Source organism: Loxodonta africana, chromosome 11, assembly GCF_030014295.1.
Source record: "Loxodonta africana isolate mLoxAfr1 chromosome 11, mLoxAfr1.hap2, whole genome shotgun sequence".
Classification (NCBI taxonomy): Eukaryota; Metazoa; Chordata; class Mammalia; order Proboscidea; family Elephantidae; genus Loxodonta; species Loxodonta africana.
In genome coordinates, this window is record NC_087352.1 from 85787032 (window position 1) to 85813476 (window position 26445).

Here is a 26445-nt window from a genome sequence, read left to right on the forward strand (position 1 = left end):
GTATGAATATTTTTAAAGGCCACAATCTGAAAGTTAATTAGAACTTTTCCAAAGTTATATGCCAAAGCTACTCTTCCAAAGGGAGCCTGTGCCCAGGAGTCTTTCACTTGTTTGTTTTTTAAAGTGTCTTGCCAAAGAGGGTGTTTTGAAAGTTGTTGGTACAAGAGCTTCATTCTGCACGTGTTTACAAACCCCACTCTGGTAACCTGACCAAGGAGATACTTCTCCATCAGCAGGGCTATTCTCCTCAGGCCCTCCCAAGTCTCAGTTACCCTCACAGAAAAGATCACCTACCTCTGGACAAAAACATTGGTGATACAACCCTCAAAGTTACTCCCACCCAGACGTATGGACAGCTGGGAATTTGAAAATCCTTGTAGCTTTTGGTTATTTTTCAGAGGCTTGTCATCAATCAGAAGCTGGAGTCTGAAAGTGCATGAAAGCAAAACAAGGATGAGAACTGCTGGGAAAAAAAAAAAAATTCTCTACATGTAGTCAGTTTACTGTCTTTGACCCAGACTCAATATTGCTTACCTAAAATAACTAGTTAAACTAGACTTATTTTTCTCATACATTTCCTTTTTTATTACAAGATTTTTTAATTAAAGTATTTTTATGTCTATTGCTGTTGAGTCGATTCCAACTCATAGTGACCCTATAGGACAGAGCATAACTGCCCCATAGAGTTTCCAAGGAGCACCATGGTGGATTTGAACTGCTGGCTTTCTGGTTGGCAGCCATAGCACTTAACTACTATGCCACCAGGGTTTCCAAAGTATACTATACATACAGAAAATACATATATCAAAAGTGTACAACTCTTTGATTCCACTTACATGAAATATTTAGGCAGATACATAGAGATGGAAGTTTATTAGTGGTTACCAGGAGCTGGGGGAGGGGTACTAAGTTTCTGACTGGGGTGATGAAAAACTTTTGGAATTAGAGAGTGGTGACACTTGCACAACATGGTGGCAATTAAGGTCACTGAAATGTATACTTAAAAATGGCTAATATGGCAAATTTTTTGTTATATATATTTTACCACAATAAAAAAAACTTAAAAAGGGTACAGCTCAATGAATTTTCACAACGTGAATACACCAATGTAACCAGCACCCATATATAAAGAAACAGAGCATGACCAGCACCCCTGGAACCCCCTTTAAGCTCCTTTCGTCTCTAACCCCTTCCCCCCTTAAAAGTAACTACTCTTTTGAATTCTGATAGAACAGATTAATTTTGTCTGTTTGAATTTCACAGAAATGAAAGCATAGGGGATGAACCCTTTTATATGTGACTTCTTCCACTAAATAGTATGTCTGCGAGGTTCATCCATGTCATTGTATATAGCTATGGATCTTTCATGATCATTGGCTGTGTAGGAACCATTTTGAATATGCCACAATTCCTTTACCCATCCAACTGTTGATTTATTATTTTTAATGGGGAAATTGATACAGAACAAGAAAGAAGGCCAAGACTTACTAGCAAAATAGTTTTGGAGTCAAGGATAAATATTTTGTAAAAATATTTTGTAAAAATATTCCAACAATTCCATTAAATGAAATAAAGTAAAATTTTTACAGCTCTGTCAGAAGTACATTCCACTCACCCGGAGTTGTCATTTATCACAGATACATAATGCAGCAAACCATCCATGTACGTCTGAGGGGATTTAAAAATGGGTCTGCTGCTATCCCTGGTGCTCAATTCAATGTGACCCTCTTCCAGAGTGACCTGCAGGCTACTCGTCTGAAAACATCACAGAATACACTCATCAACACAACTAATTTTCATATGAGGACTATCCATGTATCAATACTAAAATTACGATCAAAATCATATATGAAAACAGTCAAGATGTTTTGATCCAAATATTCTGACTTTGCCATTTTGATTTAAAGATTTTTTTTAAATATTTTGATTCTATGTTTATGAATACAAACATTTTACGTAAATTATTTCAACACTTTCAAAATCTCTCAAATTTTTTGGACCTACATTCACTAAGCCAATTTAGTTTCTTGATCAATTACACACAGCAGTTAAACCATTTCCAATTTTTTAAATTTTCACTTTTATTTTACTGAAATTATTTTCATCGGGATCAATTCTTTCCGAAGACATTTTACTTGAAGACTTGATTCATCAATTGACTCTTTTCAAACGTAAAATTAGAACAATGAGATCTCTTCAGACATTATGAATTTGCTTTGTGGTCATTACTACTAGGAAGTTCAGTTTTCCATGTTAAACTCTACAGATCTAAATTTTGTTAAGACGATGTCTTTCTGTCAATTTTATTTATTTATTTTTCTATCTAGTACAATTTTTGTAGTCTTCAACAAGACGTGATTCTTCAGTGAGCTTTTAGTCTAAAACCATTTTTACGGTATACAGTTACAGCCATCGTCAGTTTTATTTTGTATTGATTTTTTTTCTACCGGCAATATTCAGTTAATTACGGGTTGGATAAAAGAAGGCTAATTCATATGTGTTTCCTAACTAACCCATTATAAAATGAGGGCAATGTCCCTAGGCTCTTTCTAGGATTCCACCATTGTTCAGGATTGACCTATTTTATTGCTTTTGATCATTTTGAGTATCGTGTACTAAGTGTCCCTGCCCTTGGCAGAGAAAACAAATGTTGGGTATCAAAAGACTGAGGTCGAAACACCCTGTTTTGACGGACAAACCATCCCCACAGTCTCAACACTGGCATGTACTTCTTCAGAGCTAGTGTTTAAAAAAGATCTAAGGGCTGATGAGCAAAGACATCAAGAGAGGCAAGGCCTTCTTAATACTCCATAGGTCACAGAGTTAGCTACCATCCATTCTTTCAACAAACACTAGCTGTCTGCTGTGGCTGGCAATCCTGAAGGAATGTATGTCAGAATCTCAGTCCTTCTACTTCTATTTTAAAATTCCACTTATTCCACAATGGGATTTCCAAGTATTAGTTGACTTCTATGTCTACATAACCACCCTGGCTAAATCCTCTTAAATTACAGAGGGATCTCCTTGCTGACGAGAATTTCCGTGGCTGTGTTGTACATGAGAAAGGGCAAAGGCCTTATGCTCCTCCAATCCCTATGTAAATGTTATACAACTAGCTGTTATTTAAAAAAAAAAAGGAATCTGAGTATCTTTTGTTAATCAAAAGGGAATAATGGGGATCCATTCTGGATTTTTTTCTTAGATCTGAAACTTCAACTATATTTTTACTTATAACAGCTATAATTCATCTTAGCTCTTATTATCCGTTGCCTTCGAGTTGACTCCAACTCAGCAACCTGATAGGACAGAGTAGAACTGCCCCATAGGGTTTCCAAGGAGTGGCTGGTGGATTCGAACTGCTGATCTTTAGGTTAGCAGCTGTAGCTCTTAACCACCACACCACCAGGGTTTCCTAGCTCTTATTAAGTATATCTTAAAAGACTGAAAATTAGTCCACGAATATATGTAAATTCGATTCAGTAATATGCTTAAAATGTACTGTACATCTCATAATAGACTTAGAATATATTTTCTAAGCCTGGTTTCCTTTTTTTTATTCTTTTCTTTTTTTAATTTTTATTGTGCTTGAAGTGAAAGTTTACAAATCAGCTCAGTCTCTCATACAAAAATTTATATACACCTTGCTATATACTCCTAGTTGGTCTCCCTCTAATGAGACAGCACACTCCTTCCCTCCACTCTCTATTTTTGTGTCCATTTGGCCAGCTTCTGACCCCCTCTGCCTTCTCATCTCCTCTCCAGACAGGAGTTGCCCACATAGTCTCATGTGTCTACTTGATCCAAGAAGCTCACTCTTCAACAGTATCATTTTCTACTCCATAGTCCAGTCCAATCCCTGTCTGAAGAGTTGGCTTTGGGAATGTTCCTGTCTTGGACTAACAGAAGGTCTGTGGACCATGACCTCTGGGGTCCTTCTAGCCTTAGTCAGACCATTAAGTCTGGTCTTTTTACAAGAATTTGAGGTCTGCATCCCACTGCTCTTCTGGTCCCTCAGGGGTTCTCTGTTGTGTTCCCTGTCTGGGCAGTCATCAGCTGTAGCCGGGCACATCTAGTTCTTCTGGTCTCAGGCTGATGTAGTCTCTGGTTTATGTGGCCCTTTCTGTCTCTTGGGCTCATAATTACCTTGTATCTTTGGTGTTCTTCATTCTCCTTTGTTCCAGGTGGGCTGAGACCAATTGATGCATCTTAGATGGCCACTTGCTAGTGTTTAAGACCCCAGATGGCACTCTCCAAAGTGGAATGCAGAATGCTTTCTTAACAGATTTTATTATGCTGACTGACTTAGATGTCCCCTGAAACCATTAAGCCTGGTTTCTTTTAGGACCTACCCTAGGGTGGGGATAAACTCCCGTTGACATATACAATAGCATTTGGGGTGTGATGATAAATAAAATGCCAAATGGATTTACTTTCAAAATCTCTTCATTGTTTTTGACATCAGACTTTGAGGCAGGTTAAAATCTCGTTCGATATTAGTGCAATATTTCATACCTGCGTTTGATGGTTTAATAATATGCCACTGGGTTGAGAGGTCTGAAACCCAAACGAGGCCTGGAAGTTGTCGGGCAAGTCCAAATTCCGGAAACTCAACTGTCCTCCTCTGGAGAAAGAGGCCACTCGCACGAGCTGAAACGCAAACATGGAAAAAATGATGGGCACTGTGATCACTTCATGACTGAAATACTTGATCTTATTCTATATCACTTCACCTGAACTGATCCATGTGATTTATGTTGCCTCAGGAAGAGATAAAATTTGTTTTACTGCATGATAATCTGCCCATCATCTCTAAGTTGTTGTGTGTACCGTTGATATTCCTACTTGCCTGCAAAGGTAACATGCAGATCTGAAAAGGTTTTATATCTTGCAAGTATGTGGGGAGTGTATTCCAGTCAACTCACTCTGTGCTACCAGAGAAAAGTCAGAAGCTGATATGTTATTAAGACCAAAGATGAGTTGGTTGGACAGCACGCCTTTGCAAAGTTCTGAATTCTGCACCATGTTCAAGGGTAACTCTCCACTTACCTTCCAGTCTTCTGAGCACTGTTTTGTTACTCCCACAGTATCATTCAATCTAACAACACCGGTATCTTTCTTCAGGTTTTTCATGCAGCCTCGGAAGGCAGGTGTAGAAATGTTAAACCTGATTTGGGATACAAAAAAGGAAGAGATGTATCATGTCAGGCTCTCCCAGGAATCAGAGCTGCAACACATTGCACCCTCTCCTACTTTCTACCCATAAACTAGTATATATTTTATGGTTATCCATTCCTATGGGATTCCTATACTGCTGTCACAGTGAGTGGATGTCACCTGACTTGCTTACTTCACGAGGCTAGGAAAATCTACTTCCTTCCTGTGTGATTATGCATTGTCAGCTTTAAAAACACAGACAATAGTAACAGATAATCCAAGAGTGACCAGTGTCCACAAAAGGTACAGGACACAGAAGATGCACAATACGTAGAATTGCTTCCCTGCTCCTCCACTCTGAAGTCAGGGTGATGCATGGTCAACTGGAAGTATAACTAAGAGGTAATTTATTAGAGCTGGGATGGTCTAGAAAACTTCTACTCTTTTTTTTTGTTTTGGTTCACTTTTCAGTTAGCCACTGTAAACTCAAATTAAACAAACTGTTACTTTTGGTTCTACTAAATTATGAAAAGTGTTCAATCCATGCCAAGCTGAAACAATGGAAAACATATGGAGGTTGCGGGCATTGCCTGGGTTCCAATGTTCTCTCCTAGTTGTACAGCCTGGCCAAGTTATTGAACATCAAAGGGGTTGTTGTGAGGATTAAACAAGTCAATGCATACTAAGTACTTGAATGGTACATGGCACAGAGTAGTGAACACTCCGAAGGTGTTAGCCAAGTGTTTGAGAGGGAAGGCAGTGCTGCTCAGGAGCTGTGGACTCTGAAGCCAGGTCCTGTCCCTGCTACTTGAGGGCTATACGACCTTGACCAGGCTATTTAACTTCTCTGTGCCTCTGTTTCCTCATTTCTACAATGGGAATATGTCCATCTGTTTCACAGGGGTGCTGTAAGTTTAATTGAGTTAATATATGTAACACACTCAGATGGTGGTTGGTACAGAGTAAGGACTCAGTGGGAGAGGCTGTTGCTGTTGTCAGGTACTGTTGAGTTGATTCCAACTCATAGTGACCCCATGTGACAGAGCAGAACTGCCCCAGAGGGTTTTCTTGGCTGTAATCTTTACAGGAACAGACTGCCAGGTCTTTCTTTGTGGAGCCACTGGGTGGGTTCTAACTGCCAACCTTTTGGTTAGCAGCCGAGTACTTAACCGTTTGCAAACCAGGGCTCCTTCAATGGGAGATAGTGAGGGTCTATCCCCACATCACAGCTATTATAATGAGAGAAGCTCTTCCTACATGGCTGCCTTGGTATTTGCCCTTTGATTTGACTTTTGGATCTGTCTGGAGTTGAATTTGCATAAAGTACTAACACATAGGAACTGACTGAGGTGCAGGTCAATACTTGGATTTCTCAAATAAATGGTTACTAAGTAGACTCCAAGGCTGATTTCATTATGAATCCCTAAGGTAGCCCACTTTTCTAATTGAAAGGTACCTGTATTCATTTTTATTGAACTCATTATGAATAGTTGGGCTACATGTAATATGCATAAAATCAAATTTCATTCAAAGGAAAAGGAAGAAATGAATGCTCACCAGCATTACAGCATGAGCTTAATTATTTTATAAAGATGGCTTTTGCCTCAGTATAGGAGGAAAGGTCATTTTAATTCCTAGAGCTTGACTATTTATACATATTTCTAGACTGATTCACTCTTGGATTTTAAGATGCGTTAGACCTGAATCAACATACCCTGCTGTCCTTCTTCGCATCAGAGTATATTGGTTTAAGGAAGACAAAGATGGCAAAGAAGAGTGGCAAGACAGGAAGATAACATACATGCAGCGCATGTTTTGTGCAAGGTACTTTTAGGCACCTCAGACCTATTTTTCAGCCCTTACAATGATGGCTTACAGTAGATATTTTCTTCTAACATTTACTGAACACAATCTATGTGCCAAGTACTTACCATACTTTGAATCTTTATAACCACTGTAGAAGACAGGTAGTTACCATCAAAGAGTTTGCCAGAGAGATGAAGCAGGGCCTGAAATACCTGAATGTTGCTTTGCATTTTATTTGCTAGGGAGTAAAAGGACAGCGACATCTTTGACTGGCCTCTATCTCCTGCATCTCCATGTTCTTCTCATTTAAATAAAATATCAAAGTATAAACTCGCCCAGTAAAAGGAGACAGTCCCTTATTTGCAAGATCCTAAGACTACTTTTTTAAGATTACTAGGAAAGTTCAATAGGTATGTATGTGTGTGTGTATACATATATGCATATATAAAATATACGTATTTTTATATATGTAATACCATATATAATATATATATGTATATACATACATACTATATATAGGCATATACACTGTAAATATATATACACACACACTATACATATATACATATACATAGAGAGCCCTGGTGGTGCAGTGGTTAAATGCTCGGCTGCTAACCATAAGGTCAGCAGTTCGAAACCAAGAGCAGCTCCACAGGAGAAAGATGTGGCAGTCTGCTTCTCTAAATATTACAGCCATGGAAACCCTACCAGTTGGAATCAACTCAATGGCAACAGGTTTGGTTTTTTTTGGTATGTATGTTTCTTTCATGGATCAAGATAAAAAGGCAAAGAAAGATTAAGTGCTGACTTAAGCCAAAGTTACACAGCTTTCTCGTGCCTGAGCCCAAACTAGAACCCATTTCCTTTGATTCTCACCCACTACCCTTTATGGTAAACCACACTTGACTGGCGTCCACGTCACTCCCTTTTGGCCTTAGGCTGACACCACTAAAAGCAAACCACCGACCAATGGCTTCCTTATTGCCTCTGCTTGAGAAGTCCTCTAACTCCCCAGTGACCACCTGTGTTCCCGGCCTGGTCTCCAGCCTGGACTTGTTTCCCAAGGTCCAGGCCATCCTATCCAATAGCTTTTGGGCCCCTCCCTCCACCTGCCTGTCTTTCAGGCTCCTGGGACTCAGCCTGCCTGAAATTGAACTCATCATCTGCCCTACCTGCTCCTCTGCTGGTGCTCACCACCCGCCCAAAGGCTAAATAATAAACTAGGCATCATTTTTGTACCCCCACCCAAGTCCAAGCAATCATTCATTTGCCCATTTGATGTCCTAAATATATTTTGTGGCCACTCCCTTGTCCTCATCTACACTTGGGCAAGGCCACCCTCACCTCTCATCCCTGTTAACACAGTGATCTTCTGACCACTCTACCTGCCTCTACCGTTTCCCTCTCTTATCCAAATCCACCCTGCACTAGAGTGAGCTACTGAAAACCCAGCTGGATCATGTCCTTTCTCTGCTTAAATCCCTCAGATGGCTCCTTACCATGACATTCAAGATCCCCTGTGGTCTGGCCCCTGCTTCCCGACCAGCCCCAGGTCCCATCCCTGCCTGTTTCCCAGTGTGCCCAGTTCTTGGAAGGTTTCACCCTTTCTCTAGTTTTTAGCTCTTCACATATGTTGAAGAGCTAGCATCTCTCATGTCCTAGCCAGAAGCCCCCAACTGGACCTGGATCAGAGTCTTCCCTTGGGCTCCCTCAGCCCCCGAGCTCCCCCTCACAGCAGCCCTTACCGTCTACTTTGTGCCTCTCTCTCCTCCACCCTCCTTTAGCGTCTGCCCTGCTCATCATTGTATTCCTGACACCTGTCGCACTGCCCTGTGCTCATTGTGAGTGAGCCAACAATAACCCTCAGATGTACACAAGACTGCTGACTACCTAAATTACTCCATTTTACTACATTTAATGGAATAAAAAGGAGCCCTGGTGGCACAGTGCTTAAGCACTTTGCTGCTAACAGAAAGGTTGGTGTTTTGAACCCACCAGCCACTGTGCAGAAGAAAGTTGTAACAGCCTGCTCCCCTAAAGATTACAGCCTTGGAAACCTATGGGACAGTTCTACTCTGTCCTATAGGGTTGCTGTGAGTCAGAATTGACTTGACAGCAATGGGATCCATGATTGAACTGCTACTTAACATCGAAGAGGCCATTTCATCTCTTTGACTCAGTGTCTTCATCTGTAAAATGCAGGAGTTATATACCATGATCTACAAGGTCCCTTCCAGCTAAAACAATCTATGGAGTGAAAACAGTCCTCTCCCCTCAAACTCCACTGAAGTGCTCAGCTTTCCCACCTGCCTTTTTGTCTTTGGGGACAACCCTGAAAACTTTGAAACAAAAATTGTTTTTTGCTGTTAGCTGCCATTGAGTCATCCCCGACTCAACGATTTCACACACAATGGACAGAACGGAACACTGCCCAATCCTGCGTCATCCCCATGATCGGTTTCGGATTGGACTGTGGTGATCCATATGGTTTTCACTGGCTAATTTTCAGAAGCAGATCGCCAGGCCTTTCTTCCTAGTCTGTCTTAGTCTGGAAGCTCAGCTGCAATCTATTCAGCATCATAGCAACACACAACCCTCCACTGGCAGACGGGTGATGGCCATGCCTGAAGTGCGCTGTCCAGGAATTAAACCTGGGTTTCCCTCACAGAAGGCAAAAATTGTACCACTGAACCACCACTGTCCCAGGAAACAGAGATTAGTGCCTTCTTATGAAGTTTACTCAGATGCCCAAAGTATAAGGATTCTTGAAGCAAGAATTACCTTTGCATGCCATTTTATAAGTCATATTAGACTCCTTCCAACTGATTATCAAGTAGAAAAAAAAATTAGCTAGCTTCAGATCTCATATGAAAGTAATCATAGTCAAATATTCTGGGAGGCATTCTTAGCTTGGTTACGAGGCTGTACTAACTCGTCCAAGGTGTCTTCTTTCCACATATTATCGTCTATCGAAAAGCCTTTTTGGAGGACATAAACATATTAACAAACTGTACAGGATCACCATGAGTTGGAATCAACTCTACGGCAATAGTTTTTTTTTTTTTTTAATAAAGTTACCTTCAAGTACTTTCTCAAAGTATTCTTCCTTTCTCACTCTGATTAAATTTCACTGCCTTTCAAATTCATTTCATTAATGCATATATTCATTAATCCACAAAACAGTTATGCATTGATTCCTTGCTGGAGGCCATGTAAGGGGCAGGTGATGCAGATATGAAGGGGACATGGTGCCTTACATTCTAGGAGAAACTTCCAGAAGGTTCTGAGCCCAGCTTTCAGTGCCCAATGCCCTTGTCAGCCCCAGGGACTGCCTGCACTCTCCTCGGCTTCCTTTAAGACCCCAGGGTTACAGCTTCCATTTTCTTGGTAGCATTTTCAACATGGCTTATATTCCCTGTGGATTTTCTCCTCCCAAGAGTAACCACGGGGATGACCCATAGTTTACCCCCTTTCAAGTGGCCAATCCCACTGTCTAGTATTCACAGCCTGTTTTACTCTGTTGGGTAACACTGTGAATACTGAAAAGTTAGCCCTTTGTCCCTGGAATTAAAAAAAGGTAGACTAGATATATCAGGAGCAATCACAGCACTGAGAGAGGCAATCTGCTTTTTTTTTAAACCATATCATCTTACCTTTCCCTGAGTGAAATTGGAATTCCACCCAGATAGTATGTGTTGAAATCAAATATTTCACCTTTAATTTGAGTGTTTACAGAATTCACTTTTACGGACAGAAGTTTCTGGGCTTTTAGAAAGTTGATCTGAATCTGAAATAAATGAGAGATGAATCAGCAAGCAAAGGGAAATAAAAGACTCTTATCTACAGTGGCTCAGAGCTATTATATTTTTATTTGTTTTCCTTCAGATTCATTTATACGCATAGTAGAAAGACGCTGAACAGCAGTACTTTTGGATAAAAATATGATACAAAACATTCTGACAGAAATGTTTGCATTTGGAACCAATCGTATTTTATACATGTCATATATACGTTATATATGCCACGTCTAAATTTTCAGATTTTAAAAGGGTATGTCCCTCAGTTAGTAACTATAAGTATCTGGTAATACGGACAGCTTTCTTTTTGCATGGACTTAATTTTAAAAGACTAAAGACATTTCACAATTCAAGAAAACAGACTAAAAGAATTTACCGTATAATCTTTCCCATCGTTTATAGGGTCTACACGTCTTACTTCCTTTGGTGGCTCTGAATCCAGTTTGTATTGCAGCACAAGTTTGCCATCTTCTATATTTAGAGATACAAAATGGTCCTAGAACAAGGAAACAATGTAGATGATCAGAAGAGGCCACTGAGAAAGAGCATTGTAACTCAAGCTACTGTCAAGTTACAACCTGCTCTCAGTTTCAGCTGCCTCATTAGTTAACAGGGATAATAATACTGTAATATCTAATTCACGAGATGATTATGATGGTTAAATATTATGTTTAACATCATGTTTCAGTAGTTGGCACACAGGAAGTACACAATAAATGTGGACTACTAGTATTATTCTGTTTCATACAATCAATAACAAGCACAGGAAAAAGGAAACCAAAAAGGGATCCCTCACAGGACCTCTTCTTCCCTCATCCACACTCTTTGCCTTAGAAATCTCAGCCAGTTCAGTGGTTCCAATTCAGGTGTGCTCGTGAAGCCCAGGAGTCTCTGAGTCGTGCTAACAGTTAATACACTCAGCTGCTAACCAAAATGTTGGCGGTTCGAGTCCACCCAGAGATGACTCAGAAGAAAGGCCTGGAGACCTACTTCGGAAAAATCAGCCCCTGAAAACCCCATGGCAGTTCTACTCCGACACACATGGGGTCACCATGAGTCAGGGGTGCCTCTACGGGAGCTGGTTTTACTAGTGAAGCCCCAGCGTTTTTCTCTAGTCCAGAGCTGTCTGTGTATCCAATTATGTTACTGTTCTCACTTGCATGATACACAGATAAATCAATTTCAGAGTATCCCAAATGAAACTTAGGATCTCCATGCCTCCCTCATGCCACCAAGTCATCCCCCCCCCTCTAATTGCCTCGCTGAGCAAGCCACAAACCTAGAAGTCATTCCTGATCCTTCCCTATCAAATCGAATCTTGATGATTCTAGCATTGTTTAAATCTCTCCATCTTATTCCACCTAGTCTCAGCTATGGAGCCCTGGTGGCACAGTGATTATGAGTTTGGGTGCTAACCAAAAGGTTGGCGGTTGGAATCCACCAGGCACTCCTTGGAAACCCTATAGGGCAGTTCTACTCTGTCCTACAGGGTCGCTGTGAGTTGGCATCAACTGGATGGCAACAGGCTTGGGTTTTTTTGCTTTGTTTTATTTTTAGTTTCAGCTGTAGATGCCTAAGTGGTGCACACAGTTTGCACCTCACACCTAGCCTAAAGGTTGGTGGTGAGATCCCACCCAGGCGCACTACAGAAGAAAGTCCTAGTGATCTGCTTCTGTAAAGATTACAACCAAAAAAAACCCTATGGAGCAGTTCTACTCTGTACCATGTGGCATCGCCAGGAGTTGGAATCAACTCAATGGCAAGGGTTTGTTTTGTTTAGTCTCAACCATAACTCCTTCTGTCGGCCTGCGCAGCGCTCATGGGCTGTTCTTCAACATCCACTCTGGCCCTCTGAAATCCATTTCCCTCTCTGCAGCCAGAGTGGCCTTCTAAAAATGCCAGTGTGAGCATGTTATTTTCCTTTGTCCTTAGGATAATGTCCGAAATCCCCAGCAGGTACTGTGGGGCCCTGACCGCTCTGTGGCGCATTTCTCAGCACCCCTCTGGCTCTCCTCTGCAGCCACACGGGCCTCCATCCCAGTCCCTGCTGCTCCCTGCCCTGTTCACCTCCCAGCTTCTTCATGCCACTCCCTCTGTCTGCACCACCCTTTACTCTGTCCTGTTCAAATGCTGTCCCCTACTTGTCCTTCAGTTCTCAGGTGAAGCCTCCTTTTCTCAAGAAGATCTTTGATGTCATACATGCTCATTTCCCCCTAAACACTTCCTCTATCCTGCTCATTACAACTGTGATGAACTAATTAACTCATTCACTAGTTGTTGTTGTTCAGTGCCGGACAGTCGGTTCCAACTCATAGCGACCTATAGGACAGGGTAGAACTGCCTTGTAGGATTTCCAAGGAGCAGCTGGTAGATTCGAACTGCCAACCTTTTGGTTAGCAGCTGAGCTCTTAACGACTGTGCCACCAGGGCTCCAATTCACTAGTATGACTTTGTTTAATATCTGTCTTCCCCTGCCAAAACAGGACATCCTCAAGGGCAGGAACCGTGCCTGTCTTGGTCGTTACTGCATCTCCACTGAGGTATAAGACATAGCCTTGAAAAATCATCCCCTTAGTGGAAAGATAAATTAAGGAGAGTCCTTGAAAGATTTGCTCTTATACAGTTTCCTAATGATCTGTTCCTGAAAATATGTGTTGGAATCCTAACCCCTACACCTGTGGATACAATCCTGTTTGGAAATAGGATTTTCTTTGTTATCTGAATGGGGCTGTAACAGTGTAGGGTGTATCCTAAACCTAATCGCGTATGAATTATAAAAAAAGCAGTCAACATAGTTACCTACAGAGCAGGAGGGGCTCAGGATGGTGGGGTTTTGGGGGTGCTGGACACCATGTAAAGATAATCTACAAGTTGAGGAACACCTGGGCCTCCTGACAGGGAAGGAATCCATCTGATCTAGACTTATGAGAAAATAAGTTTCCGTTCTGGTATTTCTGTTATGGCAGCACTAGAAGACTAAGATACTCTCTTTGGAGGCTAGGGTGAGAGTCCTTATCTAAAAGGCAAATCTGTCCTTATCCTGATCCTGCCCTTGAGTTCAGGTTAGCCTCACACACGAACAACAGAGTAACAGTGACTCACTGAGAATAGTGAACCATCCCAATTAACAACAGTGCTGCAAAGCGTTTTCTCTCATCTGCCTACTAATAGTATTAGTACTATTAGGGAAGTTTTCTTCTAATATAAGTAGTATTTCTGGTTCTTAGTGTGCAAAAACTTCAAACTGTAGTACAAAGAAGACCTCGTTTCAGGAAATAACTGTCTTGCCAACTGTCTTGCCCTAAGGATGCTGAGGATACAACTTCTCATTCTCTGCATCCTTCAAGCAGGTTGAGACCTTCCCAAATCCAGCAGAACTGGGTCAGTCTTGGGATTTCCTGAAGGGTACAGACCAATCCGGACAGGACAGTTAGACCAGGTCTGTGTCCCCACAGGTAGAAGGGTCTGGTAAAATCCCAAGCTCCATATCAATGCCATGTTCTCAGGCCAGAGATCCCATGGGGCTGATGCATATTCCTCCGTAATAACTACCTCTGAGAACAACGACAGAAGCTCTCTTCTCCGGAGTGTTCAACTCAAGGCCCCTTGCAGCTATAAACAAGCCAGAGCAAATATCACACCAACTTTCCATCTATCAGCAGATGGTGCTGATGGTCTCTTTGGACTTTACTGAAAATGTAGACTTAATGGCTTTAAGGAACCTCAGCTGTTTGGAAGCAGAGAAGCTTGAGTGTCATGGGAAGTCAAGAGTCAACTTGATAAAGATGTGACTCCACAGAGCTTGGCAAGACGCAGACCAAGATGGAAAACAATCTCTAGTGCTTGGAGATACCAGGAGGCGTAAGCAGATTATGAGGCAGGTAGTGGGTTTCAAAGAATAAAACGGACAATGAGAATAAAATGGGAAAAGGGGAGATTTCTCCCACTTTTTGTGTCATGCCCTCAAATTACTGATTATTTGCTTTATTACACACATCCACAGCAAATGGAAAGAAAGGAAATTGGGCCAAGGGAAATGATGCTGGTAACAGTGGCCCACTGTTTTTCAGATCTAGTTGGTTGGCTATAATAACCCAGTTACATCAACACTGCTAACAATGAATGGACATATTTGGTACTACTGGATGCTTGTCATATATTACCTTGTTTTCTGCAAAGAACAGCAAACCTCTATCCACAGTCGTCTGAATTGTCTGTGCAAACCTTGGAATGGCAGTATGCCGTTGAGTTGAAACTCGAGCATAACCTGTACCTTCAAAATAATTTTTGTCTGACTCTTCCTTTCTCCTGTCAATATCAAGTATCACAAGTTAGAACACAGTAGCAACAGCCCCACACACAAGTATGCTTATCAATATGAGATGCTGATCTCTGAAAAACCCCAAACTTTAGGCAATCTTGTTGTCACAGTTTTGTCAGAGAAGATGAGCCATCTTTAAGATGGCAAAACATCCAGCTATAATTCCTGGATTTGATCTGGTACTATGTAATAATCAAACCCTAGCTCAAAAAATACAATATGCAAGAGTCTCTTTTGGAAATGTCTACTTAGGAAGATGTGCCCTATCAGCTAATGGCCTTAAAAGGTAAGAAATTATTAACCTGAAATAAAATTTTATTCTGAATGAATACTGAGTTGTTCTCATATTAAAGTATTTCAAGTCCTCTTAACTGTAGGGAAGGTCAGGAGCTCAACACCGCAATTTTCAAATAGGTCCAGGTGGATGTGGACCAGTAGTTTTTAAAAATGTGTAACAAGTAAATAATTTTGTGCCTAAATCAGGTACCATCTAACACTGATTATTTTGTGCTAGGAGACACCAAAATTTTAAGAAAGATTTATTTAAAAAAAAAATGAGAAAACTCTATCAATCTAGTATTTTATACAAACTGGCGGGGGGCTGGGGGCGACCCAAACCCATTGCTGTCCAGTCATTTTGACTCATAGCAACCATATAGGACAGAGTAGAAATGCCCCATTGGGTTTCCAAGGAGCAGCTGGTGTATTCAAACTGCTGACTTTTTGGTTGGCAGCCAAGCTCTTAACCAGTGTACCACCAAGACCACCATTACTAGGTATTAGGGGTGGACAGCCAGTGTTGCATGCAAGCATAATTTAAGAACTACTGGCATAAAACAACCAGCAATATCGATAGCATCTCACTCACCCATCTCTTTTTTATAGATGAAAGAATGGCAAGTTACCAAAAATCACAGAGACACTAGTTTCTAGGTTTTATTTACCTTTTACAAGGCTCCACTTCAGTTGTGTTAAGATTGAAAGTTTGTTTGAAGTTGTACAAGCTCAGAACATTTTCATTGAGGTCCTCTAACTCAACACAACCTTTGTAAGAAGGCAATTTTAGTCTTCTGGGAAGCTAAAACAGCAACGGTAATATCAACAAAAAAAACAAAGGGCAAGAATCAAGTTGACAAAGAAATAGTATAAATCTATTACTTTTAACAGTCAATATAGCATGGGGGCTAGGAATGTGGACCTTGGAGCCAGACCCCCTAGCTATATGACCTTGGACAAGTTATTAAACCTCTGTCTCAGTAAAACAGGAATGATGATACTCCTTTAAATTAGTATTCTTAAGCCTAGAACAGTGCAGAACACATAGTAAGCACTCAGTAAGGGTTAGCTATTATTACCACTGCATATGTTTTAAGACATACAGTTAAATCCATTTTATATGTACCAAAAAACCAAACCCATTGCCGTCCAGTTGATTCCAACTCTTGGTGACCCTATAGAACAGAGCAGAACTGTCCCATAGGGTTTCCAAGGAGTGGCTGGTGAATTCGAACTACCAACTTTTTGGTTAGCAGCTAAAGACTTAACCACTGCACCGCCAGGGCTCCGATATTTTATATACAATTAATCATTAAAATAGAGACATGAGTTCATTATACTAACTGACATATAAACATTTCCACTCAGCGAAACAACATTTACACTTACTCTAAAATCAGGTGGGTAACCTCCAACATAAAATACAACATTTTCAGGATCCAAGTTGAGAAGCGTATGGCTGTTTCCACTATTCATGTCATGGAACTGGGGTGTTTCTGGTTTATTGGATGTGGCTCCTTTGGTATAATTAAGTCTTGCAAACTGGTAAATTCTGTTTATAATGAAATTACAGAATAAAGTTTTATAAGACATTTATGAAAATTTAAAGAAATCAAAGGCAAGATACTAAAAATGGGCTTCAGCAACACATATGAATGGAAGAATTTGGTGACTGTGGGTAAGGTTAAGGAAGGGGGATCACCAGTCAGACTTGTACCTCTGAAATTTCACCCGGTCCATAACTGCCTCTCGAGTTTCACTCTCGGTCATGATCTGGTCCACTTGGAGCTCAGCCTCTTGCCCTCCCAGGTTGTAGACGCATGTGAGCTGGCCGTCGATGACCGCCATGCCAATGTAGTCCCTGGAGGCCTGGGGACATGAAATCTACCTCAGAGCATTTCATACACTGAGTTCTCTCAACTTCCCATCCCAAGAGAACGCATCCCATATAACAAACAAGTTTAATGCAACAAAACTTTGGGCAGACAGAATAAATGTGATGCAGCCTTTTACAGACTAATACAGAACACTTCATTAATAATGTCTGAGCTGTCTTTGCTCGTGTTGTGGTGAACTCATTTATTTATTCCCCCTTTTATCACTCTACAAACATTTGCCAAGCACCTACCACAAAGATGAACCAGTTATGGACTCAACTCTTTATTAGATTTTAGTCTGATAAGGGAGAAAAACCCTTACTATCAATAGCATAGTACAATAGCATATATATACAGAATACTACACTAGTACTTATTGTGCCGTAGTACTATCCTGGTACTATGCAGGAGCCCTGGTGGCACAGTGGTTAACCGTTCAGCTGCTAACCAAAAGGTCAGTAGTTCAAATCCACCAGCTGCTCCTTGGAAACCCTACGGGGCAGTTCTACTCTGTCCTATAGGGCTGCTATGAGTCTGAACTGACTTGATGGCAATGGGTTTTGTTCTTTGGTTTTGGTCTTATGCAACGCTCTCTTAGTGCTTTGTGTATGCCCTGTTGGAACATTCCAAAAAAACAAAACCAAACTCGTTGCCATGGAGTGGATTCCGACTCACCCTGCATTATCATGGTCAGCTACACACGTACCTTTCTTTCCTCTTAGAATGTGAGCACCTTAAGGTAGACTTATCATAGAGACAGGGTGTGGCACATAGTAGGTATAGGATATAAATGTGTTGAAGGGATAAAATTCGTGTATTTCATCATGATACAAAGTAAAATATCATATCATAAGAAACCTACAGAGAAAGGACTAACACCTTGAAGCACAAAGGCTAACAATGGTGTGGATTTTAAGAGTCTCCAAATACGGCATTCACTAGTGACTGTCAACAATTTCCTAATCAAGCAGAATTTTGAGAACTGTATTTCAGATATTTCTTTTCCAACAAATGTTTTCTAACCTGGTCTGTGATTATCTCTTCTTCTGAAACACAACTCAGAAGTATTTTAAAAGCTAAAACCAACCATTCGAAAAGCCAATAATGGTAGTGGTACCATGAATTTAGAGACAGGGCAACTACATTTCTGATTAATTAGGCAGGAGAAGTTTGGTTTACCTCCACTTCTCATCCACAGAGACGCACCGTCCTCACCCCAGACTCTGAGGACGGGCTTGCGGCTGGGCGTTCTGAGGAAGGGGACTGTGTCACACGTCTGTGAAGAGCAGCTATTGTGGACTTTGTGAAGCCTGACTGATGTAGTATGGGGAGAGAGTGGTGCTCAATAACCCCAAGCATGTCTGTGCTTACATGTACACGTGCGTGTGCCTACATGCTGGCAGAATGGGCTCATGGGTAAGGCCTCTGGTGCTGCCAGCATGTTACGACCCCTGACTGACTAGATGTGCCTGCAGGAGCCATCACCGCAAGGGGTGAAGCAGAAGCTTGTGGGGCGCTGTTAGGACTTGGTGGGATTTCCTCCTGCCATGCCAATGGCAGCCACACAGCTGCATGACGAAAGAGAGATAGGAGGAGGGAGAAAGAGAAAACACATGTCTCAAAGCACATATTCTCTTTTAAAAACAGGAGAAATGTCAAAGAAATACTTACATCTTTATTCCCGAGGTACATCACAAACATATTCTCAGTTCCGCCATTTTCGTGTGAATCAGGTCTTTGAAGAAACAAAGAAAGAGACGTGTATCCTTTCAAATCTTCCAGGTCATTTGGCAGTCGGACTTCAACTCCAGATTTACCGTTGAACCTCATAGGAACAGCAACCTAAAGATTAAGACATATGGTGTTAAACATTCTGGTGAAGAAAGTGCATGAGCTCAGAGAGGTAGTTTGTGAATATCAGCTATTTGTCCTAACTATATACATTTTTTTTTATATACATATATATATATATATATATATAAATTCCTTTGCTGTTGAGTCGATTCCAACTCACAGCAACCCTATAGGACAGAGTAGAACTGCCCCATAGAGTTTTTAAGGAGCACCTGGTGGATTCAAACTGCCGACCTTTTGGTTAGCTATCATAGCACTTAACTACTACGCCACCAGGGATTCCAATACACACACACACACACACACACACACACACACACATACATGTGTCAGTCTTTCTCAGGTTGAAGGGAGTGTGAGAAGTGGCTTCAGAATAAGTAATGAGTAATAAAGCATTCATTTTCTTCCTGTTTATTAGCCAGGGGTCTTTAGAAATTCACTTAATTTTCTGTGTCAGTGATAACAATGCCATCCTAGGTTTTTGTGTAGATGAACTAATATGTATGGAAGCACTCAGTAAGGTGTCTGGCATATCACAGACACATATAAGACATGAAAAATATTTTTCTACAATACACTTCTTAAGGAACTGTTTTCCAATAGCACATAACATGTTACTGTTGCATTTACTGCAAGCATTCCATCCTTAAAAACGAGTGCTTCCAGGTTCTCTAAAACAGTGCTTCTCAAACTCTTTGGTAAAGGACCATTTTTTCCCCAATCTATCACAGACCAATACTTTTTAAACTACAATAAAAATTAAATTGCTAGAAAAATAGAGTTAAAAACGTATTTGAAATACAAGTCCATCAATGACATGCTTGGATGTTGAGACAATCCAAATTATTACACGTTCCTAAACATTTACTCTCACCTTTCATACTTCCCTTGTCACAGACCAGTAACAAAATTTCTCTGACCAGCACTGGTCTGTGGACCATGTTTGAGCAACTCTGCTCTAAGACACAGATAGTAAACATTCCCGAACAACCTAAAGAATAACACTTCTGGAATGATACTTACACCAACTCTAGGTTTTATCTATCAAGCATTTAAGTATTTATTGAGGGTCTCGTATATGCAGGGCATCAGGGCAGGGGGGCTCAGAGCTGGGTGAGCTGCAGTCCCTGCAAGGCGCTGATACCTGAGTTCCCTCGCCCATGTTTACAGATACACTTTATCCTTCTCTCTCATACTTTGAAACACTCCGGGTCGCCATGAGTTAGAGTTGATTTGATGGCTACAGATTTTATGGGTATGGGTGTTAAGCAGGTAGTTTCTTCCAAACTCCACGTCTTATGCTCTTTGTTTTCCTGTTAAAGGTTTTATTTCAAGTATACTTCTCTTTTCTAGAAGCAAGTGCAGATTCGGAGGCTCCAAAGAAGTCACACTGAGCCTAGAAATGAATTGTGATACCACCAGAACAGAGACAGCCTGACTTGGCTTTCCAACCCTCTACCTCCAAACATCTTGCAGAAGCCTGGATCGGAACCATCAAGAAATACGGTTCATTTATATTATTTTAAAACAAAACAAATTGTAACAGAGGAGTGTCAGGAATCAAGCCAATGATGCCAGGTTAAAATTAGGAAGGCTGATGAATCTGTTCCAGTGAGGAAAAACTGCTGTGATTCTGTGATGAGAACATTGCCCAGGCTGGCAGGAACCACTCCTCCATTCTCAATAAAGGTAGATTCTACAACCTTCGAGTTACAATAAGAAAGTAGCTCTTGTGTAATATCATATTATCACATCCTGCTCACAAAACCCTCACTTGAACTTGCAATAACAATTTATTAACTGGGGCCTGGATCAAAATCCTTCTTCCTGCTTGTGAAAACTCAGTGGGGAAGAAATCACTCCAGGTCCCTGACATACCAGGTAATTTAGGGGATTAAAGTGATGTGTACCTATCCAGGTTGATAGGAGGAAATCATCTTTCATATTTCAAGCAACCAAAGAATTAGGGCAAGAAAGACAACTGATTCTTGAGTCAATAACTGCCTTCCTTTCTCATTAAATGTGGTAACTTATCAGAGAACTAGTCTTGACAACAGGCCATACAGGGAGACACCCACCTTATTTGCAGCATCTCTGGCCTGCTGAATTAGCTCTCGGATGCGGTCCACATTGTCAGAGATGTTTCCCAGTGGCAACAGCTGTTGGTTGATACTTTCAATCTTGCTCAAAAGGTTGGGCAGTTTGTTGGTTAATTGTGTTACTGTTGGTGAGATTAGAAAACAGAAATCTGTAACTGTGAGTTGAGAAAAGGTTAAATATAGATGTTCTCACTAACAGGTGTTGTTAAGTGGTATGTTTGAGCCACAGTTGCTGGACAGGATGGATCTGAATCAGATAATATCCTTTCTAAACGTATTATGGATTGTATTCTGCATGCTAGGTATCAAAACCTTTTTCTTAACCACTATCAGAAAGAAAAAAAGCAAAACTTTGTTTCTGATACTTAATATCAATCGTAATTCAATACTTCATGATTCAGGGACCTATACTTCCACTCTTTAAGGGGTAAGGCATCCCTGGGTGGTGCAAACTGTTAACACGCTCAGCTGCTAACTAAAAGGTTGCAGGTTCAAGTCCACCCAGAGGTACCTTCAAAGAAAGTCTTGGTGACCTACTTCTAAAAAATCAGCCATTAAAAACCCTATGGAGCACAGTTATACTCTGACTCACATGGGTCACCATGAGTCAAAATTAACTCGATGGGAACTGATTTATAAGGGGGAAAATCAATAGCATTGTCAGTAGATTAAAAAAGACATCCTACCTGGTCTAATTTAACTAATAGAATACCACTTTGAATTTATTATGTGAAGCTAATTTCTAATGTCTTAATTTCTGTGATCAAACTTTACCAGGAAAGAACTAAAACCAAAAAAAACAAACCTGTTGCTGCAGAGTTGATTTCGACTCATAGCAAACTTATAGGACAGAGTAGAACTGCCCCAGAGCGTTTCCAAGGAGGAGCTGGTGGATTTGAACTGCTAACCTTTTAGTTAGCAGCCATAGCTCTTAACCACTACGCCACCAGCAATCCAGGAAGAACTAAGATGGACAAAAAGCCCACAACAATTGATAAAATAAATGGATAATGCATTCTGGCCCAAGAATGCCTGATACCTGAGTTATCTGCATCAGTCAGCACCTTGTTGAAGTATTCACTCTGTATGCTCCCATAAGTATCCTTAATTCTTTCTACATCAGTCTGAATGGGGCTGAGTCCATCCAGAACATCATTTGTGATGTCGTTGGCATTTCGGACCATGTTCTTGGCACTGTTGATCATACCACTGATGTCATCTGTTGCACACACAAAAAGGGAAGTGTACATATCTAAGATCCTCAACAACAGAAGTCAAGTGCAAGGGGTTAGGGAGATGCTGACCTCTCTGTATCCCGTGAAGATCGTCACGAAGAGTAGAGAGGTTGGTCTCTATCTGCCCTTTCTGACCAGTCACAACTTGCAGGGTTTCCTTTAGGTTGTTGAGAGCAGGACTGACTTCTAAAATAAAGCATGAAGATGTAGTTACTCTATGGCTATTGATCCTCCATTGCTATCTGCGGCCCCTGAAATAGCCAGAGTCTGCATAGCACTGAACAGACTTGCATCTTAGTGGTCATCCCAGAGATGCCCACCATGGTGTGTCCAGACCCACATCCCCAGGGCCCTCCTGCACAGAAGCTGGGAGACCACTACATCCGTGCGGTATCAGGCTCCTTGGAAATACACACAAAGAAAGGGAGAGGCAAAATAACTTAGAGGAGGCTTAACTTCTACTCTGCTGAGTCCAAAGACTCTGCTGAGTGAAGGAAGGGGGTGTGTTTGTCTTGTTCCCTGCAGTGTTCCAGCACATAGTCGATTCCGCCTCATAGAGACCCCAGGTGACAGAGTAGAACTGCCCCATAGAGTTTCCTAGGCTGCAATCTTTACTGGAGCAGATCATCAGGTCTTTTCTCCCTCAGGGTGGCTGGTGGGTTTGAACTGCTGACCTTTTGATTAGCAGCTGAGTGCTTAACCATTGTGCCACTAGGGCTCCTGTCTGGCATTGATATTGCCGTTAGATGCCGATGAGTTGGTTCTGACTCATAGCAACCCTACAGGACAGAGTAGAACTGCTCCATAGGGTTTCCAAGGAACAGCTGGTGGATTCAAACTGCTGACCTTTTGGTTAGCAGCTGTAGCTCTTAACCACTGCACCCCCAGGCACTAGTAGGGCTTAATATTAGTACATATTTCTTGGATGACTGAATGTCTGAATTAATGAATGAACAAATAAATAAATAATGCTGAAAGGATGCCTCTTGAGGGAGAGTACAAGAGAGAGCCTCATCCAAGTAAATACACCAAGTAGGCATTGTTTGTTTCTGTTCATTTCCAAGCGGACACATTCATTGACATTTGATAAAAGGAAAGGAGCTAGCAGGCACTCTTAGGTGATAATATTGCCACCTTCTGGTTGTGAAAAATGACAGTGAATGCTTTAAGCCCATATTGATGACATATGATTTAAATTATGACTTAAACTGTGGTTTAAGTAACAACATAGTTAGCATCCTAACCCTGTTTCTAGGTGGGGCAAATGGTTAACGCGCCCGGCTGCTAATCAAAAGTTTGGAGGTTGGCGTCTACCCAGAGGCACCTTGGAAGAAAGGCCTGCCAGTCTACTTCTGAAAAATCAGCCACTAAAAACCCTATGGTGCTCAGTTCTACTCTGATACACATGGGATTGCTATGAGTCAGAGCCGACTCAACAGCAGCTGGTTGCGGTGTGAGCAGCTGGTATATATAGCATCCTAACCCGAGTTAAAACACTGATCCTCACCTCTAAAGCTCAAATTTTGTGGAAAGCAAACGTCATACCAGAAAATCTTAATTCTTGAAATATACATTATTTTGTATTTTATTTTTCCTGTTCCTAATTTTTCAAAATTCAAAAAAGGAAATTTACTGATGAAAAGCATCTAATCACCGTTACAGGACTAAAAGGGTGAGCCTCAGATGTGTTCGGATGCCTGCTAGGATGACCACGGGGGACAAGAGAAGCCAAGAGACAGCATTTTTATAGCACAGGAATTTGGTGAGTCAGGGATAAGGGCTCAGTTCTTTTTGAGACAGTTTAATTAAAAATATATATATATGCATGTATGTATATGGCGGGGTGGGGGGAACCCAAACCCATTGCCATGGAATTGATTCTCATAACAACTGATCCACAGGGTTTCCAAGAAGTGGCTGGTGGATTCGAACTGTCCACCTTTTGGTTAGCTCTTAACCACTGAGTCACCAGGCTCCTATATATAGATATAAAAAATATAGATAATAAAATAAAAAATGTCCAAAGATAAAATTAATGCTTAAACAAATTCTCAAGCTTCATGGTGATAGAGATTTTTGGTACTTTTAGTTGACAAGATTTTGGGACTTAGGAAAGTTTCAAGTAGTTGCTCAAATGGCCTGAAACTAAGATCTTGGCCTTAAATAAGAAAACAGCCCTGCACATAGCCCATGCTGTGCGGGTTTCCAATGCCATGGTCACATGTGGACTAAATTTAAACAGCCCCACAAGGCCAAGTCAAAGCAGACCTATCACCCTAAAGATTTATTTAAACATATAAGACTCTAGCTAGTTTAGTAAACGTTGAATGGGGGATATTTAGAATATTAAGTGTAAATATCAAATCTATAAAATAAAACATGGTTTCAAAAAGTACCCATCTAAAGATTAGTCCAAAGGACTAATGGACCACAACTACCACAGCCGCCAGTAGACTGAGTCAAGTACAACTAGATGGTGCCCGGTTACTACCACCAACTGCCCTGAAAGGGATCACAATAGAGGGTTCCTGGAGAGAGCTGGAGAAAAATGTAAAACAAAATTCTAACACACACACACACACACACACACACACACGACCAGACTTACTGGCCTGACAGAGACTGGAGAAACCCCGAGATATGGCCCCCGGACACTCCTGAGGTTCAGCCTTCAGTCAGAGATTAGACAGGCCCATAAAACAAAATGAGACTAAAGGGCACACCAGCCCAGGGGCAAGGACAAGAAGGCAGGAGGGGACAAGAAAGTGGTAATGGGGAACCCAAGGATGAAAAGGGGGAGAGTGTTAACATGTGGGGTTGGTAACCAATGTCACAAAACAATGTGGGTATTAATTGCTTAATGAGAAACTTGTTTGCTCGTAAACCTTCATCTAAAGTACAATTAAAAAAAAGAAAAGGTATCCATCTGTTTTAACATTGGGATGAAAAAGAGTATTTGCTTCTGGGCCTGCCCCTCTTTGCTCCTTAGGTCATTTTCAGGCCCTTGACTATTTCTGCTCCCCCACCCCCAACCCATACCTTGCCGTAGCTTGTTCTCTGTTATCGTGGCTTCATTTAATAGTTTACCACTGTTGGAATTCAGGATTTTGGCTTTTCCTGGAAGATCTTCCTTTACCACTGTCTGAAAGCAAAGTATTTATCAGCCTTAAACACATGGAATACCTTAGGAAATATGCAGTAATATTTTTCATCCTACCCTAAAGCCCTTATCTTTAATCTTTAAAAGATGAGGTTTAGGGGAAGAGTGAGGTTAGAAGAAGGCTGTTCCCCAAGATACAGTTAGATCTCTAGGCACACAGATTTGGCTTGAAGAGGCGGCCCCAACTCCGGTGACTAATGCTGACAAATTATGTGATACCTTCTAGCTATATTTTCATTTTTTCAGTATTTCCTTATTTAAGGTCACTGATTTCTGGCCCCTGGCCAGGCCCATGTTCAGGCCAGACAAGCAGCCACCAATCCATCCTTCTTCAGAGCATCCAGAAAAGGAGACTGCCTGGTCCATGCTCAGCTGGAGCTTCACAACTCCTGCAGCCACTAAGTCTAGCCTACTGCCCTGGTGACGAAGTGGTTAAGAGCTCAGGCTGCTAACCAAAAGGTCGGCAGTTCAAGTCCACCAGCCACTCCTTGGAAATCCTATGGGACAGTTCTACTCTGTCTTATAGGGTCGCTATGAGTCAGAACCGACTTGATGCCACATAATAACTGCCTAACTTATAACCAAAAAAAATCCCAAAAAACCAAACCCAGTGCCGTGGAGTTGATTCTGACTCATAGCAACCCTACAGGACTGAGTAGAACTGCCCCATAGAGTTTCCAAGGAGCACCTGGTAGATGTGAACTGCCGACCCTTTGGTTAGCAGCCGTAGCGCTTAACCACTACGCCACCAGGGTTTCCATCAACTTATACTCTACCTTATATGACTCAAATCCATCCCCTTTTACCCTGTCTCAGTTGTTCACTTGTAAAAGATATCCCCTACCATAATGAGAAGAGAACTTAGT

General features: G+C 41.3%; 1 protein-coding gene across 2 annotated transcripts in view; it reads right to left on the minus strand.

Moving 5' to 3' along the window:
- LAMA3 (laminin subunit alpha 3) overlaps window positions 1–26445 on the minus strand; it is a 126511-nt gene that overhangs the window by 35432 nt on the left and 64634 nt on the right. For both annotated transcript variants that reach the window (XM_064294644.1, XM_010586806.3), the window contains 15 exons: window positions 25459–25561; window positions 22489–22605; window positions 22224–22403; window positions 21164–21306; window positions 18903–19073; window positions 17072–17223; window positions 16744–16906; window positions 16023–16156; window positions 14921–15065; window positions 11134–11253; window positions 10614–10747; window positions 5047–5164; window positions 4513–4647; window positions 1616–1755; window positions 295–426 (listed from right to left, as the gene is read on the minus strand). In XM_064294644.1, coding sequence (XP_064150714.1) covers window positions 295–426; window positions 1616–1755; window positions 4513–4647; window positions 5047–5164; window positions 10614–10747; window positions 11134–11253; window positions 14921–15065; window positions 16023–16156; window positions 16744–16906; window positions 17072–17223; window positions 18903–19073; window positions 21164–21306; window positions 22224–22403; window positions 22489–22605; window positions 25459–25561 — 2087 coding nt within the window. The remainder of the gene's footprint in view (window positions 1–294; window positions 427–1615; window positions 1756–4512; window positions 4648–5046; window positions 5165–10613; window positions 10748–11133; window positions 11254–14920; window positions 15066–16022; window positions 16157–16743; window positions 16907–17071; window positions 17224–18902; window positions 19074–21163; window positions 21307–22223; window positions 22404–22488; window positions 22606–25458; window positions 25562–26445) is intronic.